At 53.0% G+C, this 15,416-nt stretch overlaps 1 protein-coding gene across 6 annotated transcripts in view; it reads left to right on the top strand.

Moving 5' to 3' along the window:
• Positions 1–15,416, top strand: part of PCM1 (pericentriolar material 1) — a 68,113-nt gene that overhangs the window by 43,969 nt on the left and 8,728 nt on the right. For 4 of the 6 annotated variants that reach the window (XM_038755026.1, XM_038755021.1, XM_038755023.1 and 1 more), the window contains 11 exons: positions 1,317–1,489; positions 2,196–2,327; positions 4,594–4,714; positions 4,926–5,069; positions 6,227–6,366; positions 7,946–8,080; positions 9,964–10,161; positions 11,617–11,679; positions 12,007–12,145; positions 13,466–13,623; positions 14,874–14,949. In XM_038755026.1, coding sequence (XP_038610954.1) covers positions 1,317–1,489; positions 2,196–2,327; positions 4,594–4,714; positions 4,926–5,069; positions 6,227–6,366; positions 7,946–8,080; positions 9,964–10,161; positions 11,617–11,679; positions 12,007–12,145; positions 13,466–13,623; positions 14,874–14,949 — 1,479 coding nt within the window. The remainder of the gene's footprint in view (positions 1–1,316; positions 1,490–2,195; positions 2,328–4,593; positions 4,715–4,925; positions 5,070–6,226; positions 6,367–7,945; positions 8,081–9,963; positions 10,162–11,616; positions 11,680–12,006; positions 12,146–13,465; positions 13,624–14,873; positions 14,950–15,416) is intronic. The other 2 variants (XM_038755022.1, XM_038755027.1) reach the window with 2 other exon arrangements.

Raw genomic sequence — 15,416 nt, 5'->3', positions numbered from 1 at the left:
GGATATTTGCCTGGGAGGACTCTATTCCCGCTGCTTCCTATTCTGAGTCCCAGCATGCCTGTGGGATGATTCTCTCAGTTCTAACTGCAGTTATGGAAGAATCGTTCTGCAAAGGGATTGGGAACTGGGGTGGGCAGCAAGGCCTGTTTATAAGCAGATCCCTGGGGTCACGGCTGCAGGCTGTTGTGTCCTGGGAGGGTTTTGAATCATCCCGCTCATTCTGCCTCTTTCCCTCTTCCCTTCTTTTTCTCCTTGCCGTATATCAACCCCCTGAGTCCTCCAATGTCAGACGGACAGAGAGGCAGGCAGACAGCCCCTCATTCTTAATGCCGTGGCCCCTCCTGCTTGAGGGGTTGCCAGCTTCCTCTTTGGGCTTTGCTGTCCAGCACGCGCCTCCCTGGCCTGCAGGGCCTTGCCTGGTGTTCCCGGGGAGCCAGCAGTTGGCCCGAATGATGTTATAGATGAGAATGAGGTATAGTGAGTAGACTGGCGTTGAAGGATTGAAGTGTGTGAGCTGGCTTATAGTGAGAGATTGGTAAGGTAGAAGGGGGCGAGCTGAATGAGTGCCTTAAAACCAGTGGTAAGGAATCAGTCAATCAATCAGTGGCATTTATTGAGCCTTTATGGTATGCAGAGCACTATATTAAGTGCTTGGGGAAATACAACGGTAATAGAGTTGGTAGATGCAATCCCTTCCCATAAGGAGCGTACAGGCATTTCAGTTGGACGCGAAGGTGGGTGAAATAGTGGTCACATGGGACTATGAATGGTTCTCCCTGGAAGCTCTGAGCCCATTTTCTAAATCCCCCTTGCCCTCCTGATGGATAGTTTTCTTTACTTCACTAAAGAGGCAGAATTCAGTTAGGTTTCCTTCCCCCTTTCCACACTCCAAAAGAGTTGATGCCTTCTCCCCCATAGAGCCGGACTTCTGCGTGGATGACGCCATCTGTTCCTTTGCGGGCTCCCTGGGAGGACTGGCTGGGGGGACCATGAACTGTGGGGGGAAGCTGAACTGTAAGGGAGACCCTGAACCGTGATAAACAATATTCATCTCCAAGGGGATGTTTTTCCCCGAGAGAGGACGGGCTGGTTACATAGAGTTTGAGGATCGTATTTCCTCTGTTTTCAATTTACTGAGTCTCAGTATTGATCTTTTTTCCCCCAAATCAACCTACTAGGTGGCGACGGGATTGGCGGAAAGTCAACCGTGTCTAAGAATTTGCTTAGGAAAGTTGATGCTAATGTGAGTAATATGTAGCCTGAAAACCACTAAGGGTTTCAGGAGTTTTGATCCCCTGCTTCTTAATGTCTTCCAGAAACCGGTAGTGATTTTTCTATGTTTGAGGCTCTGCGGGACACCATTTATTCTGAAGTAGCGTCACTAATTTCCCAAAACGAATCTCGACCGCATTTCCTCATTGAACTTTTCCATGAGCTTCAGCTTCTCGACACGGACTACCTAAGACAGCGGGCTTTGTACGCTCTGCAGGTATCTGGAACAGTCGGTCATCCTTCCGGGCCCTTGGCTGCATTTCCTCCCACTACTTTCTCCTTGATCCCTCTAAACTGAACCCTGTTCAATCTGCTGCTGCGTCTCGCTTTTTGGCATTGCAGGCTAATTTCAACTGCACATTTTTCATTAGCTGTCTGTTTCTGGACCCAATTTTTAGAGGGAGCTATAGAGAGAGGGTGAGAGCGAGTGAGAGAGAGAGAGAGAGAGAGTGTGTGAGAGTGAAGTACAACACATTGGTCCCTAATGGCCATCCAGGGCTCAAATGTTAAAGGGAGCCATGCTGGCCGTCGTCCTCAGGATAAGGAAATGCCACCTGTCTGGCTGCCCTTGCTGCCCCTTGCTAACTGGCCATGGAGAGGACCCTAGGCACTGGACCAGCAGCCCCTGAAGACTGGCCGCACAGGAAGGACCCCAGGCCCCGTGAGAGTGGCCGGCAGCCAGCGAGCCTTGGGACCAGCGGCCGCTTCCAGGTGGCGGCTGCTGCCCCGTCCTCTTTCCCCGTGTCCTCCCCAGTGACTGAGCTGAGAGGGCAAGAAGCTGCCCGCACCAGCCCTACCCAACATAGGGCCAACGAGCCAAGGTTTCGGTGTCATGGGACCACTTTCCTCCGGGCCACTCCGTGTCTTTCCAAAACCTGCTGGAGCTCATATCGCACACATTGATCACTTGCTTCCCCGTCTAGGATGTGGTGAGCCGACACGTCTCCAAGAGCCGTGACAGAGCGGCGGAAGGGGCCAAAGCCTTGAATTCTGCGACGTGGACGGCCTCCAATTCAGAACTTACTCCCAGTGAGAGCCTTGCTACTACTGATGAGGTGAGCGGGTTCCTCCCTGCCTGCAGAGAACCCCAGCGAGGTGTGCCGCTCCCAGCGGGGCAGGTCCCGGAAAGGGTGCCCTCGAAACAAAACAGGTTAACGAAGCCCGGGGAGGTGGAGTTTCACCGTGGATTTTCCTCCCTGGGACAAGGCCCACAGGTTTCCAGGAAGGAGGAAGGGGACTACACCTGTGCCGGAGGGTGGGCAGATGGATGGATGGGCACCCGGGATGGACGGTGTACAGACTGGAGCGAAAAGAGTGTTGTGTGGCTTATGCTGGGACCCTGACGGAGGGTCAGGACGGAGAGGAGAGAGTCCAGGGGTGTGGGATGATCCGCGCTGAATCACTCGGGGAGAGTGAAGGGTGATCGGTGGTCAATGCTGGGTTGCTGGGGGAGAGTCAGGGGTTGGGTGGTTCATCCCTAGCCATGAGGGAGGGGAACCAGCACCCATTCCCTTCCAGTGACCTGGTGCTGTTCCAGTGACCTGGAGACTGTTTGGGGCAGATTTAGAATGACATCTAAACTGTGAGCCCATACACTGTGAGCCCATACACTGTGAGCCTGCTGTTGGGTAGGGACCGTCTCTATATGTTGCCAACTTGTACTTCCCAAGCGCTTAGTACAGTGCTCTGCACACAGTAAGTACTCAGTAAATACAATTGAAGAACATTGCTCTGAACCTGATGATGTTCCTCTAGTCTAGGGTGCCACAGCCTTCTTAACCACTCCCTCACTGGCTCCTTCCAGCCACCCAGCTCACATAATAATAATAATAATAATGATGATGGTGTTTATTAAGCGCTTACTATGTGCAAAGCACTGTTCTAAGCTCTCACATCCTTCCTGGGAGCTGCGCTGACCACACAACCCCTCTCTTCCAAAACTGCCAGTGGTTTCCTCGTTCCCTTCATCAATACCGAACCTGGCGGCTCCTCCTGCTCCTCCTCTTCCTCTTCCTCTTCCTGCCCTCATTGACCTCCCCCACTGCCTGGCCCCCTCGCTCTCTCTCATTCTGGCTTCCAGGCTCAGGGGCCACCAGACTCCCAAACCCTCCACCGCCAAGGATTTCTTAAACCCTCCTTCCTGCTCTTTCATATCCATTCAGTGTTCTTCTGAAAAGTTGTGTGGCCTGGTGGAAAGAGCCCAGGTCTGGGAATCAGAGGACCTGTGTTCTCATCCTGACTCTGCCACTTGCGTGCTGGGTGACCTTGGGCAAGTCACATCACTTCTCTTTCTTCATCTGTAAAATGGGGATTCAGTACTTTTTCTCCCTCCCCACTAGACTGTAGACCCCATGAGGAACAGGGATATTACATTGAATTTATCTCAATGTTTAGTATGGTGCTTGGCAAATAAGAAGCACTTATCAAATGCCACAATTATTATTATTATCATTATTATTATGATTCCCTCACCCCTTGTCCTTCTAACATCCCCTCGCCATGCAGTGTGCTGTTGGACTGGCTACGAGTTTGACTGTGAGCGTGAGCCTCTGTTGATTCCAGTTTTAAATTGTAAGCCTTTCGGAGGCAGGCTCACCTGGTTCTGTGTTACCTGAGTACTTTAAAAGTACTTAGTTTTTAGTTTTTTGTTTTTTAATGGTATTTTTTAAGCAGTTACTTTGCACCAGGCACTCTTCTGAGAACTGGGGTGGGTACAAGCTAATCAGGTTGGACGCGGTCCCTGTCCACCATGGGACTCACATTCTTAATTCCCATTTTACATAGGAGGTAACTGAGGCACAGAGAAGTGAAGTGACTTGCCCAAGGCCACACAGTAGACAAGTGGCGGAGCCGGGATTAGAACTCAGGTCCTCCGACTCCCAAACTGGTGCTCTTTCCATATGTGAAGGGATCTGATGGGGTGTTTGCATTTCTGATATTGAAGCTCTCCTCAGGCCACCTAAAAATGTGGGTTGTAGCCAGAAATCGGAAGCTGTCACAATGTAGAGTTGGGCTTAGGTGGTTCCAGGAAGGATTTCAGATCTGATGGAGAAGGATGTGGCGGAAAGTGGGATCAGCTGTTGAGATAGCTTCTTGGAGGGAAAGGCCCATGTCCCCTCTCTTACAGGTGCAGTGTTGTCTGTCAATCCCGGGGTTACGGGAAACCCTGCCCAGAGGCAGAGGGGTCACCTCGGCAACAATTTTGCATTCCTGTGTATACCCCAGGATGGGTATTCAGGCAGGGCAGGGATTTTTAACTGTGGGAGTCACCTGCTGCCAGCCCATGTCATGTGATTGGTACCTCTCATGTTGTTCCCCTAGGAGACATTCGCGAAGACCTTGAATGGAGAAGAATGCCCCGACTGTGAGTCGAACAAGGCCGACAATGCCAGCTCCCTGTCCGTGTCCTCCAATTTTGAACCTTTTGCAACTGAAGATCTGGGTAAGTGGGGATCCCGACCGAAAGCCTCAGGCTGGGGAGGCCGAGAGAGATTGAGATGTCATCGTACCTGTACAGAATTTCTCGACGCGGCCAAGCCCAGGGCTTAGGTCGTAGCACTTTTCAGGTGCTTGTACAAATTCCCTTCATTTGGCTCGTAGAGAGCCAGCCCAAACCTTCCAAGATTCGGAGAGTGTTTCTGTTCCCAACCCAGGCAACACTGTGATTCACTTAGATCAAGCCTTGGCCAAGATGAGGGAGTACGAGCCGGTCAAGGTAGAGGCTGAAAGTCACCTCGCCTTGGGTGGGGATTTTCCGGGCACCGATGCCACTGCTGCCGCAGCCACCACCTCAACAGGTACGCTGGTCGCTGGGGCTCAGGGCCGTCCTCGTCTTCGGCATCCAGCCACTCGCCCCAGTGCTTAGCCTTGCTCCTCTCCCCCTCTGCCGCTACAGCCCAGCCTGCACATTCATTCCCCTCAAACTGATCTACTCACTGTACTTCATTCTGGCCTCTCGTGCCATCTACCTCTTGCTTCCACCCTCCCTCCTACCTGGAATTTCCTCCCCCTTAGACCCCTGTTATCCCCATCTTCAAGGCCCTTCTGGAATTCCGTCTCCCCCAGGAGGGCTCACCTCCCCACTCCCTGCCACTTCTGCACTCCACCTCATCTGTGTTCCCTGCTGTAGCGCTTATGTACATGTAGATACACTCAACTGCTTCTTATCTGGAATTAACTTTAGTTCTATCTCCCCTGCTGGGCCGTCAGCTCCTTGAGGGCAGGGATCAAGTCTACTAACTCTGTTGTACTCTCCCAAGCACTCAGTTCAGTGCTGTATACACAGTATATGTTCAGTAAGTACTATCATTAGTGATTGGATCATTGCAGAAGGTTGTGAATCAAACGAGAGGCAGAAGAAGGTTAAAGTGAGATGGTGGGGGCTGAGAGACAGCCCCACCAGGGTACGTGCAGGTCAAATGGGCGGCGGTGGTGGGGAAAGGGACTGTTGGTGATTTTCTCTGCGAGCGGGTCAGGCTGGCTGAGTTCCTCCACATCTGGGCTCACAGCTGGGTCGGGACCACAGTGTCTCTGGACCCTGGGTCGGGAGGAGGGTTGGGGAGGGGTCCCATCTCCAGCCCTATCCGCTCCCCCAAGGAAGGCTGTAGGTTGAGGGGTACTGCCACAGAATATGGGGCTCCTGGTGCCCTTGGGCACATGTTCCGAGCCCGCCCTGGGCCTTGGTGGGCTTTGAGAGGAGTTTGAAAGCTGGAAGCAGCAACAAAAGTGCAGGCCAAGCGGTGTTCTTGTCTGGTCCAGAGCTCAGTGCTACCAACCTGTGGAGGAAGGGGTGGGGGGACTCGGATGGCATGGGCATTCCACAGCACCATGGCACTTCTAGCCACATCTGTGCTCTCTGACAAGTTTCCCATCAGTGTATGAATGCGGAGGTGCGCCAAACTCTCCGGTTCAGGGAGGATTTATTTTCTTTCGGTCCTCCTTTCCTCATTCCAAGTGGAAACTCCAAATGTCAACGCCCAGGGGGCCCAAGAGCCGGCAAGGGAAGCGTCCGTTGCTCCAGGTCCTCGGATTGACACTCAACAGCTCGACCGGCAGATTAAAGCCATCATGAGAGAGGTGATCCCCTTCCTAAAGGTAGGCCATGTATTATAATAATAGTAATAGTATTTGTTAAGCGCTTACTATGTGCAAAGCACTGTTCTAAGGGCTGGGGAGGTTACAGGGTGATCAGGTTGTCCCATTGGGGCCTCACAGTTTTAATCCCCATTTTACAGATGAGGTAACTGAGGCACAGAGAAGTTAAGTGACTTGCCCAAAGTCACACAGCCGACAGTTGGTGGAGCTGGGATTTGAACCTATGACCTCTAATTCCAAAGCCCGTGCTCTTTCCACTGAGCCATGCTGCTTCTGTGTGTGTGCATGTGCATGCACCCCACCATGTGAGAGGGCAGGTGTGCTGGGAAGGCCACTTGGTTGTCAGGCAAAGTTGTGTGGGCCTGCCAGCGCAAGTCTCAGGGAGCAGATTTGGGAACACGGTTTGTCTCGCCACTGAGAAGAGCAGTTTGGAGGGCACTGGTGATAAAGTCCCGGGAGCAGGGGCCGGGCAGCAGGCCACTGGGTGGGCTCAATGGACAGATAGAGCAAAGGAGGGCGGAAGCAGCGGTGCGCTCAGGTCCTGGCCAAAGAGCTGAAGTGGGGTCAGCCTGCTTGGACCTGAGTTAGTGTAGTGACAGGGGAAGCGGTTCTTGTTTCTCTGAGGCAGGTAGGGAGCGGCCTTGGATGCCTGGGTTGACTTCTGGCTTATTAGGGTTTGTCCGGGGACCCTCTGAGCAGGGACTGTTGAGACTAGTGAAAGGGCAGCAAGAGTTGGTGGAGACCGGGGAGCAGTGAAGCCCCATGGTGCCAGAAAGAAAATGACTTTCAAGTGGAATCGAGCCTCGACCGAAACCTGGTGGTCAGGGCACTCACTGCCCGAGGGCAGAGAGGAGCCGAATTGAAGCGGTCGCCAGGAAGCCAGGCAGGAGCGGGCCATGGGGAAGGTGTTTTGGGGGCATTGCTGGGCCTCAGGACCGAGTCTCTTCTAGCCTGTCTTGTCACCACCTCTGAGGTGTACTGCCTCTGGGCCCTTTCTCCAGTCCCTTTTACTCAGAGATGGGGGGGCCAGTTTGGTGGGCTGGGCGGGGTTGCTTTTGAAATCTCTGCATTTCAGTGATCCATGTCCTCCTTTTTGTCTGTCGACAGAGATTATTGAAACTCTGCGTGGGCCACTTAGCCCAGGGCCTTAGAAGTCTGAGCAAGCCTCAAGTGGCAGTTGAATCTGGGAAGGGCTTAGGGCCATGCCATCTCCACATTCCATCCCAGGCAGGCCAAAATCATTCCCTACACAGACCCCTTTGGGATTCGGGGGACTAGTGCCTCTCTGCAGACTGGGAAGGGAATTCTCATCCCCATTTTGTTTCAAGCTTTGGGAGCAGAGTTGAAGGAGAAGGAAAGCGAAGAAGTGGAGGAGGGCTCCTGGTAACCCACACTGACTCTTGGCAGGCCATAAGAAACCTGCAGAGAGAACTTCCTGCTCATGCTTCCAGTTTTGAGTTTTCAGACTGAAGTAACAAATCCTTCTTCCAAAGACAGAGAAAGGACCTTTTCCGTCCAAAGACCGACACTGGAGTATTGAGTAAGGTAGTCTCACTGCTGCACGCTTGGGCTTTTCCAGGAACACATGGATGAAGTCTGCTCCTGTCAGCTCCTGACTTCAGTCAGGCGCATGGTTCTGACGCTGACCCAGCAGCACGACGAGAGCAAAGAGTTTGTCAAATTCTTTCATAAACAACTCGGAAGTATATTACTGGTGAGCATGTGCCTTTGGCTTTGGGAATTCTGTGTGACTCTCAGTTGGCCACCGTGTCCCCCCCGATGTCTCTTCCCCTGCTCCACTATTTTCTCAACCCTCTGTCTGAATCAGTAGTTGCACACTTTAATTCCATCAGTTCCCCCAAAAGCCCACAGTTCTCTCTCCGCCCCCCAACGCTGCGGGTGCCCAGGCACTCAGCCTGGCAGATGGCTGTCAGGCCCCTAGCCAGTTGTGTTGGTGGGTGAGCCCTTTCCAGAACCACAGCTGGTTCAGAGAGGCACTGTCCCAGGCCTGGCGCTCCCGTCCTCGGCTCCGGCTCAGAAGCCTCCTCAATGTACCTTTGCTTCTTGGGGAGACCCAATTTTCCCATTTGGCCAATGCTGAAGCTGAGCATTCAAGAGGCTCCCAGGACAGGGCTTGGGATGGGGCTAGCCACTCTCTAAGGATGCCTCAGTAGAATTTTGAAGCACATGTCTAAATTCTCCTGCCATTGGGACTATCTGGTCTATAGGAATGGCTACCAACTATACATCAGGTTGAAAATGGAAATATGCACAGGAAGTATCACTCTATGGAGAATAAACCCAAATTAGTCCTGGACCTGCCATCACAAGCCCATTCAGTCAGTCATGTTTACTGAGTGCTTACTGTGCTCTCGCCTCTTACCCCTTGTGCAGTTCTGGGGGTGAAGAGAACATGTCAGAGAACCTACCCTCTTATTCCTCCTCCTTCCTCCTCCTCTTTCTCTTCCTCTCTTTTTTTTTTTAATGGTATTTATAAAATGCTTACTACATGCCAGGCACTGTACTAAATACTGGGGTAGATACAAGCTAATCATGTTGGACTCAGGACCCATGCCCCACATGGGGTTCACAGCCTTAATCCCCGTTTTGCAGATGAGGTAACTGGGGCACAGAGGAGTGAAGTGACTTGCCCAAGGTCACACAGCAGACAAGTGGTAGAGCCAAGATTAAAACCCAGCTGCTTCTGACTTTCAGGCCTATGCTATTTCCACTAGGCCATGGTGCTTCTGAATGCTCAGTCTCTATAGAGACTGCTTTCTTCCTCCTCTTCTTCCATTTCTTCTTGGGAGAGGTTAGGGGGAGGCTCCCCTGTTGATCTTTGACCTGAGCCTCCCAAAGGCCCCATTCTCGCAAAAGGGACTGCCCCCGAGCGGTCGCAGAGCTGGGCATCCCCAGGGAGATTTCCCTTCAACTGCAGGTGGGCTGGGGAGGAAGCCCTTCTCCAGCTGGATTTTCCAAAATGCAGCTGGGTAAACTCACACTCACTGCTAAAAACACTTGTCCAAATACATGAGACCTCGTCCCCCTCTCCATCCCCCCATCTTACCTCCTTCCCTTCCCCGCAGCACCTGTATATATGTATATATGTTTGTACATATTTATTACTCTATTTATTTTACTTGTATATATCTATTCTATTTTATTTTGTTAGTATGTTGGTTTTGTTCTCTGTCTCCCCCTTCTAGACTGTGAGCCCACTGTTGGGTAGGGACTGTCTCTATATGTTGCCAACTTGTACTTCCCAAGCGCTTAGTACCGTGCTCTGCACACAGTAAGTGCTCAATAAATACGATTGATTGATTGATGAGACCGAGCTGTTTATCAGTCAATCTGCTTGCCCAAGTTTTTCCATCTTTGAAAAGTAAGTGTTCCTTCTCTGTATGTTTTGTTTCCTCCCTCCCACCTACCTCTAGGACATTCCTATTTCTCATGTCCCCATCTTGGACACAGGCTGGGGAGGATGAGAGGAGGACTGATGGTGGATAAAGCATGTTCCCTTTCTTGTTTTTCTTTTTTTTCCTCCCCAGATTACTCATTGCCTCTTGAAGCCTCTTAATGGCACTTTTGTTTTGACAGGATTCCCTGGCCAAGTTTGCTGGCAGAAAACTGAGAGACTGTGGGGAGGACCTTTTGGTGGAAATATCTGAAGTTTTGTTCAATGAACTGGCTTTCTTTAAGCTCATGCAAGACTTAGATAACAACAGCGTTAGCATGAAGCAGAGAGGCAACAGAAGAATGGAAGCAGCTGCAGCCGTAACGCCTTTCACTAAAGAGGTAGGTCATTTGATTTTGATCTTTTGAAAATTCATGTTACTGCCATGACCATTTCCCTTTAGTGGAGCCCCAGAGCAGGAAGATCCCTAAGAGGCCAGCGGGTCCTGCCCCCTGCCTCCAAGGTTCTCGGGGCGGCCACGAAGCCTTGGTGGACAGGGAAGCCCAAGTTGTCCCGTGGGACTTGTGGGATCTGTGGGGCCACAGCCCCGACCCCCGTCCTGGCTGAGTCACTCAATCGCCCACCTCTCTTCTTGTGCCCATCGATGGACAGAGACCAGGTGCACAACCCTGTACCAACTGCATCTCCCTTTGGTGTGTTTCCCAAGCTCCCTTTTCCCCACCCCCCACTCCCACAACTCCCTTTAGGGTGTCAGCATTTGAGGAGAGCAACTTTTTTGCCCTTCATGCTGCTGTTACTGCTAAGACACTGTTTACTCCAGGGCATACTGGGAAGGTGTTTTGGTGGGAGGATAACTTTTTTAAAAGCTTGAAAGACATGCCAAGGTATTTTGAAAGGTGTTTGAAATACAAGCTGCCTTACACTTAGCGGCAGGCCCGGGGCCTGGAGGAACCGGAAGATACAGCCCGCTTGGATGTCCGGGTTAGTTGTTGAGACATCCTGACTGGTGCCCTCCGGGAACAACAGTTCCTCAAAGTACTTAGGGAATACCACTCCCATCTCACCTGAAAAAATCTGATCTTTCTCCATCTGGGGAGAAGCGTCATGGTGGAAAATGGGAGCTGCTCGATGTCCCTCCTGCAGAAGTTGGGGCCACGGAACCCGCCTTCCCACTGGCGGGGCCAGGGTCCAGCGGGGTTGGGGGCCAGGGGACGGGAAAGGAAGGCCGGCACAGGGGTGCAGGAGCAGCGTCCCAGGGCTGCTCAGAGAACCTCGGCTCACCCCATTTCCTATCCTCTGGGGCTTGTGATTATGGCCATCCTCGAGGCCAGAGGAGAGGCACTGCTGGTTGGTGAATCACTTCTAGTGAACTCATGTTCGGGTCCAAGTGACTACTGCTCTGGAGGCAATATGTAGCCCAGGTCTTACAGGAGCAAGCCTTGCTGCTCTCTGAGGACACGGTTTGGGCCCTTGCCCTGGGCCCCAAAGATGACATCAGCAAGGGGGACTTGTGGACCGGGGCCTGCCACCGTGATGATGCTCTGATCACCAGTACTCGTCACCGGGCCAGGGCCCCTCTTCTCCCTCATAACTCAGCTCTTTGCAGCGGTGGGTTGGGGGGAGAGGGGGAGAGTCAATCAGTTGTATTTATGGAGCACTTGCCGTGTACAGAGCATTGTAGAGAGTACAGCACAACAGAGTTGTTAGGTACGTTCCCGCCCCACGAGTTTATAATTTGGATGAGGAGGCAGACATTAATATAAATAAATAATGTACAGATATGTACATATCTGTATTTCTTTGCCCTGACTTGAAAATATTGAATTTTCTTGCAGGCAAAGAGAAGCCTTGAGGGGGACCTCTGCTCACCTCCAAGAGAGATTGATGACAAAGACAAAGTACGTTTCTTTCTACAACTGGCCATCTGCTTTACCAGATAGAAGAATTATTTTTTTTCCATCCTAAGGGTGTTTTTTTCACCACTGACTAAAATTCGTCTGCTTGTGGTGGGTTGGTGTGGCGCGTCCACCCTGTGGATTTTGGTCAGAGGGAGAGTAGGAGAGGGAGCCTCTGGGCTGGGTGGATTGGGTGGGGATGGGGATCGGCTGGGGTGCTTTATCCTCGTGGTGTCTCCGGAGGCCCTGACCATGATACGGTCCCCGCGGCGGGGACCGACGTCCCCTTTCCCCTCGCCTCACCGGTTCTGCTCTCTGCCTTTTGGCCAGGACAAGGATGAGACTGAAGTGGAAAAGCAGGCCCGGGGGCCCGAGGCGGGCGACAGCCGTGGCGGTCCCAGGAGCGGGCGGTCTGATGTTTCTGACCTGGAGGACGAGGAGGAGAGTGAGAGCTGCCCACTGTCCATCAGTGAGTTTGATTCTCTGGGGTGGTGGAGACCCGTGCAGGTCGGCTGCTCCCCGACCCCAGTGCCAGGGGCAGAAGCCCTCAGGAGGGATGAGCGAAGCAGCGCCTAGCCTTTTTCAGTTACTGGCTGCCCCTTCATCCATCCCCCCCCTAATTTCTGGAAGGCAGAGAGGTTCTCATCCACCTGCCCTGCAGTTGCGGTCTCTCTGTTTGTGAAGTGTTTTTCCAGGGGGCTTCACTGGGGTTCCGCCTAACGTAGGGGTCTTCTGAGCCCTCATGGGTCCGTGGGTCTATCCGATGGCCAACTGGGGAACAAAGCCACCCCAAGGGTGGAGTCATGGGACCCTACTGCGACAGTGAGAGCCATTTTAGTTTGTTTACTCTGACAGCTTTGCTTTTCATTGGCAGTACTGGCACGGGGAGGGTGTTTTCTGTAGCACAGAGAGCACTGCAGACAACAGACCTGATGGCAGCCCAGTCCGGTACAGGGGACGGGGGCGGTGTTTGGGTGTGGGGGAGATGTGTGTGTGCGTGCCCTCTTGTGCGCACTTTTTAATCACATACGCAACCCTGGGGGACTACACTGTCAGTGGGGTTGACAGTGGAGTACAGTATCAGTATGAAGGTCATACTTACTGTCTCACTCTCCCCCTCTCACCTCTATTGTGGACTCTTCAGCATGGTCCAGGGTCTGAGAGAACTGGGATGTAAGTCAGACCGTAAGCAAGTGAGAATGTTACTAAAATAGAAACCCCCTCTGGAGCAGACGCAGTGCAACTCCCCGTCACTACCCTTGGCCGTGGGGAGTCCACTGTAGAGAGAGCAGGTGGAGGAAGGCTCTTTCCACAGACCAGATTTCTAGGTTCCAATCCCTTTGTGGCTGGACATTGGGCCCTCTGTCTGTGACAAAAAATTTCCTTCTGGCTCCGAGCATAAAAAGCCAGTCAATGTTTTCTTCAGACAGACTGAATTTGAGGTGGCAGAGGCAGGGGAATTCCCCAGATTCACTCCACTCCTGTTGACAAGCGCTCCAAAAAGGCCCAAGTGGGGAGAAGGTAGAAAATGTGGTAAAGAGAAGCCAGCAGAGCGTTGGGCAACTGAATTGCCCAATTCTCCTCAGAGAAGAGAATTATCTTGTAAATCTCTTGAACGGCCTAAGTGACACCCTAGGTGACGGGTTACCTCCGTGCATTGGAACCCAGAGCAGATGATCTGGTTTCTGTTTTTGGGTTGGTGCCCACCGAACAGAGCTGTAGTCTTGGGGAGTTCCCTTGGCAGCCGGACGGAGCCAGGGCCAAGCGTTGTGGTCTTTCCTCCGCCCAGGCTTATCCAAAGCCGAAACCCAGGCTCTGACCAATTACGGAAGTGGAGAAGATGAAAACGAAGATGAAGAAGTTGAGGAGTTTGAAGAGGGGCCTGTGGACGTTCAGACTTCGCTCCAGGCGAACAAGGAGACCCCAGAGGAAAATGATCGAGAACAGGTGGGCCCCTGGGGCCAGGGTGGGAGCCGAATTTCGGCCCTGGGGCGGGGCCCGGCTGGGGAGCGGCCCCGGACCTGCTGCATCTTAGGTTGGTTTGTGTGTCCCCCACCCCCGACCCCGTGATCTGACCTCCTTTTGATAGCCTATGTGGGTCACAGACGGGGGCTACTCTGCTGCTCTCTCCGCTTGCAGACATCATGGGAGTCCGAAGGCCGTTTCCACTAGAGGCCATATTCATAAGTTACCATTCTAATGGGTGGGGTCGGGGAAGAAGGGTTTTTTGAGAGAACCTTTGAGGTTGAGGAGTGAATTCTACAATCTAGCAATGAGAGGTCCTTGCGTTTATAGAAGCGCACCCTCAGTCTTTGCTCTGTCCCACTGGAAAAATATATGCTGCTTTACAACATTTCGAAGTGGATGATTTGGCCCATCAGTTAATAGGGGAAAAAGCCCCGGGAGCTCCCTGGCTGTGAGTTTTGGTTGGTCTAGATTCATGCCTGTGATTTTTATCCACAGCTGGCGCTCCAGCCGGCGAGCCCCTCCCCTGGCAGGACAGACCAGGGGGTTATCAGTCCTTCCCGGCGTGCAGCCGGCCGGGCGCCTGCCCTACGGACAGAGGTCTGCTTCACCACCCGGCTCTGGCTAGCACAGGCTAGGAGAGCCCAGTCACGTGGGCCCCGACCCAAGGTGCCCGTAGTGGACATGATTGATACTGACGATCTGGAGATGAACTGGGCCCCAGCATGCCAGGGCCACCACCCTCCGGATAATAATGATGGCGTTTGTTAAGCGCTTACTATGTGCAAGGCACTGTTCTAAGCGCTGGGAAGGATACAAGGTGATCAGGTTGTCCCACGTGGAGCTCACAGTCTTCATCCCCATTTTACAGATGAGGCTCAGAGAAGTTAAATGACTTGCCCAAGGTCACACAGCAGACGTGGGGGAGCCGGGATTAGAACCCATAATCTCTGACTCCCAAGCCCGGGATCTTTCCACTGAGCCACGCTGCTTCTCTAGGCAAGGATTCCTAGAGAGTGCCATCCAGAGTGCCCCTGGATGCCAGCAGCCTGCCTTCCAGTGGGGTCAGGGCCACAGCTGGGAACGAGAGTCTGGGGATGGGCTTCATAGGGGCCGGAGCCTCTGCCAGTGGACACGCCGGGGCCCGGTAGGGCACTCTGCTGGCTGACGGCAACCAGGGCTTGTCCCGGTCACTCCCACCTGCCTCTAAAGAGCCGTGTCTTCCTTCCTAGAGTCCACGGCCGAAGCTAGGCCGGCCGGGCGGGAGCGCAGGAGGCCCGTCCACTCCAGAAAGCCCTGGCGCTGAAGGTGAGCGACTTTAACCTGGAGAATGATCTGGCTTGCTCAAAAACCGGCCCCTGTAACCGATGCGGAAATGAACTAGCCAATCCGTGATCCCTGGGCTGAGCACCCTGGACTGGACTGTGGGCCTTGTACTAAGCGAGCAGGGGCAGCAAGACCCATGGTTTGAGTTTGCTCTACTTCTCTGCAAAAGCTTAAAAATGAGCTTTCCCTCGAGGTATTCTTCCAGGAGCCCTAAGGCCCATTATTTTCCTGGGCTGCCAGCTGGTGGTGCCACTGAACTGTGGCATCTGGCCACAGTTCCCAAGCTCTTCCCAACTCTTCCCAAGCGCTTAGTACAGTGCTCTGCACATAGTAAGCGCTCAATAAATACGATTGATGATCTGGCAGACTGTTTCCCTCCCCACTCCCCTTACACTAGCTGATGCTGAGCAGGTGGGCGAGGAGAGGACGGGGTGAGGGGACAGGATGGT

The sequence above is a fragment of the Tachyglossus aculeatus genome, chromosome 12, assembly GCF_015852505.1.
Source record: "Tachyglossus aculeatus isolate mTacAcu1 chromosome 12, mTacAcu1.pri, whole genome shotgun sequence".
NCBI lineage: Eukaryota > Metazoa > Chordata > Mammalia > Monotremata > Tachyglossidae > Tachyglossus > Tachyglossus aculeatus.
Note: the sequence above shows the minus strand (reverse complement) of the source record. Positions and strands in the feature narration are given on the sequence as shown.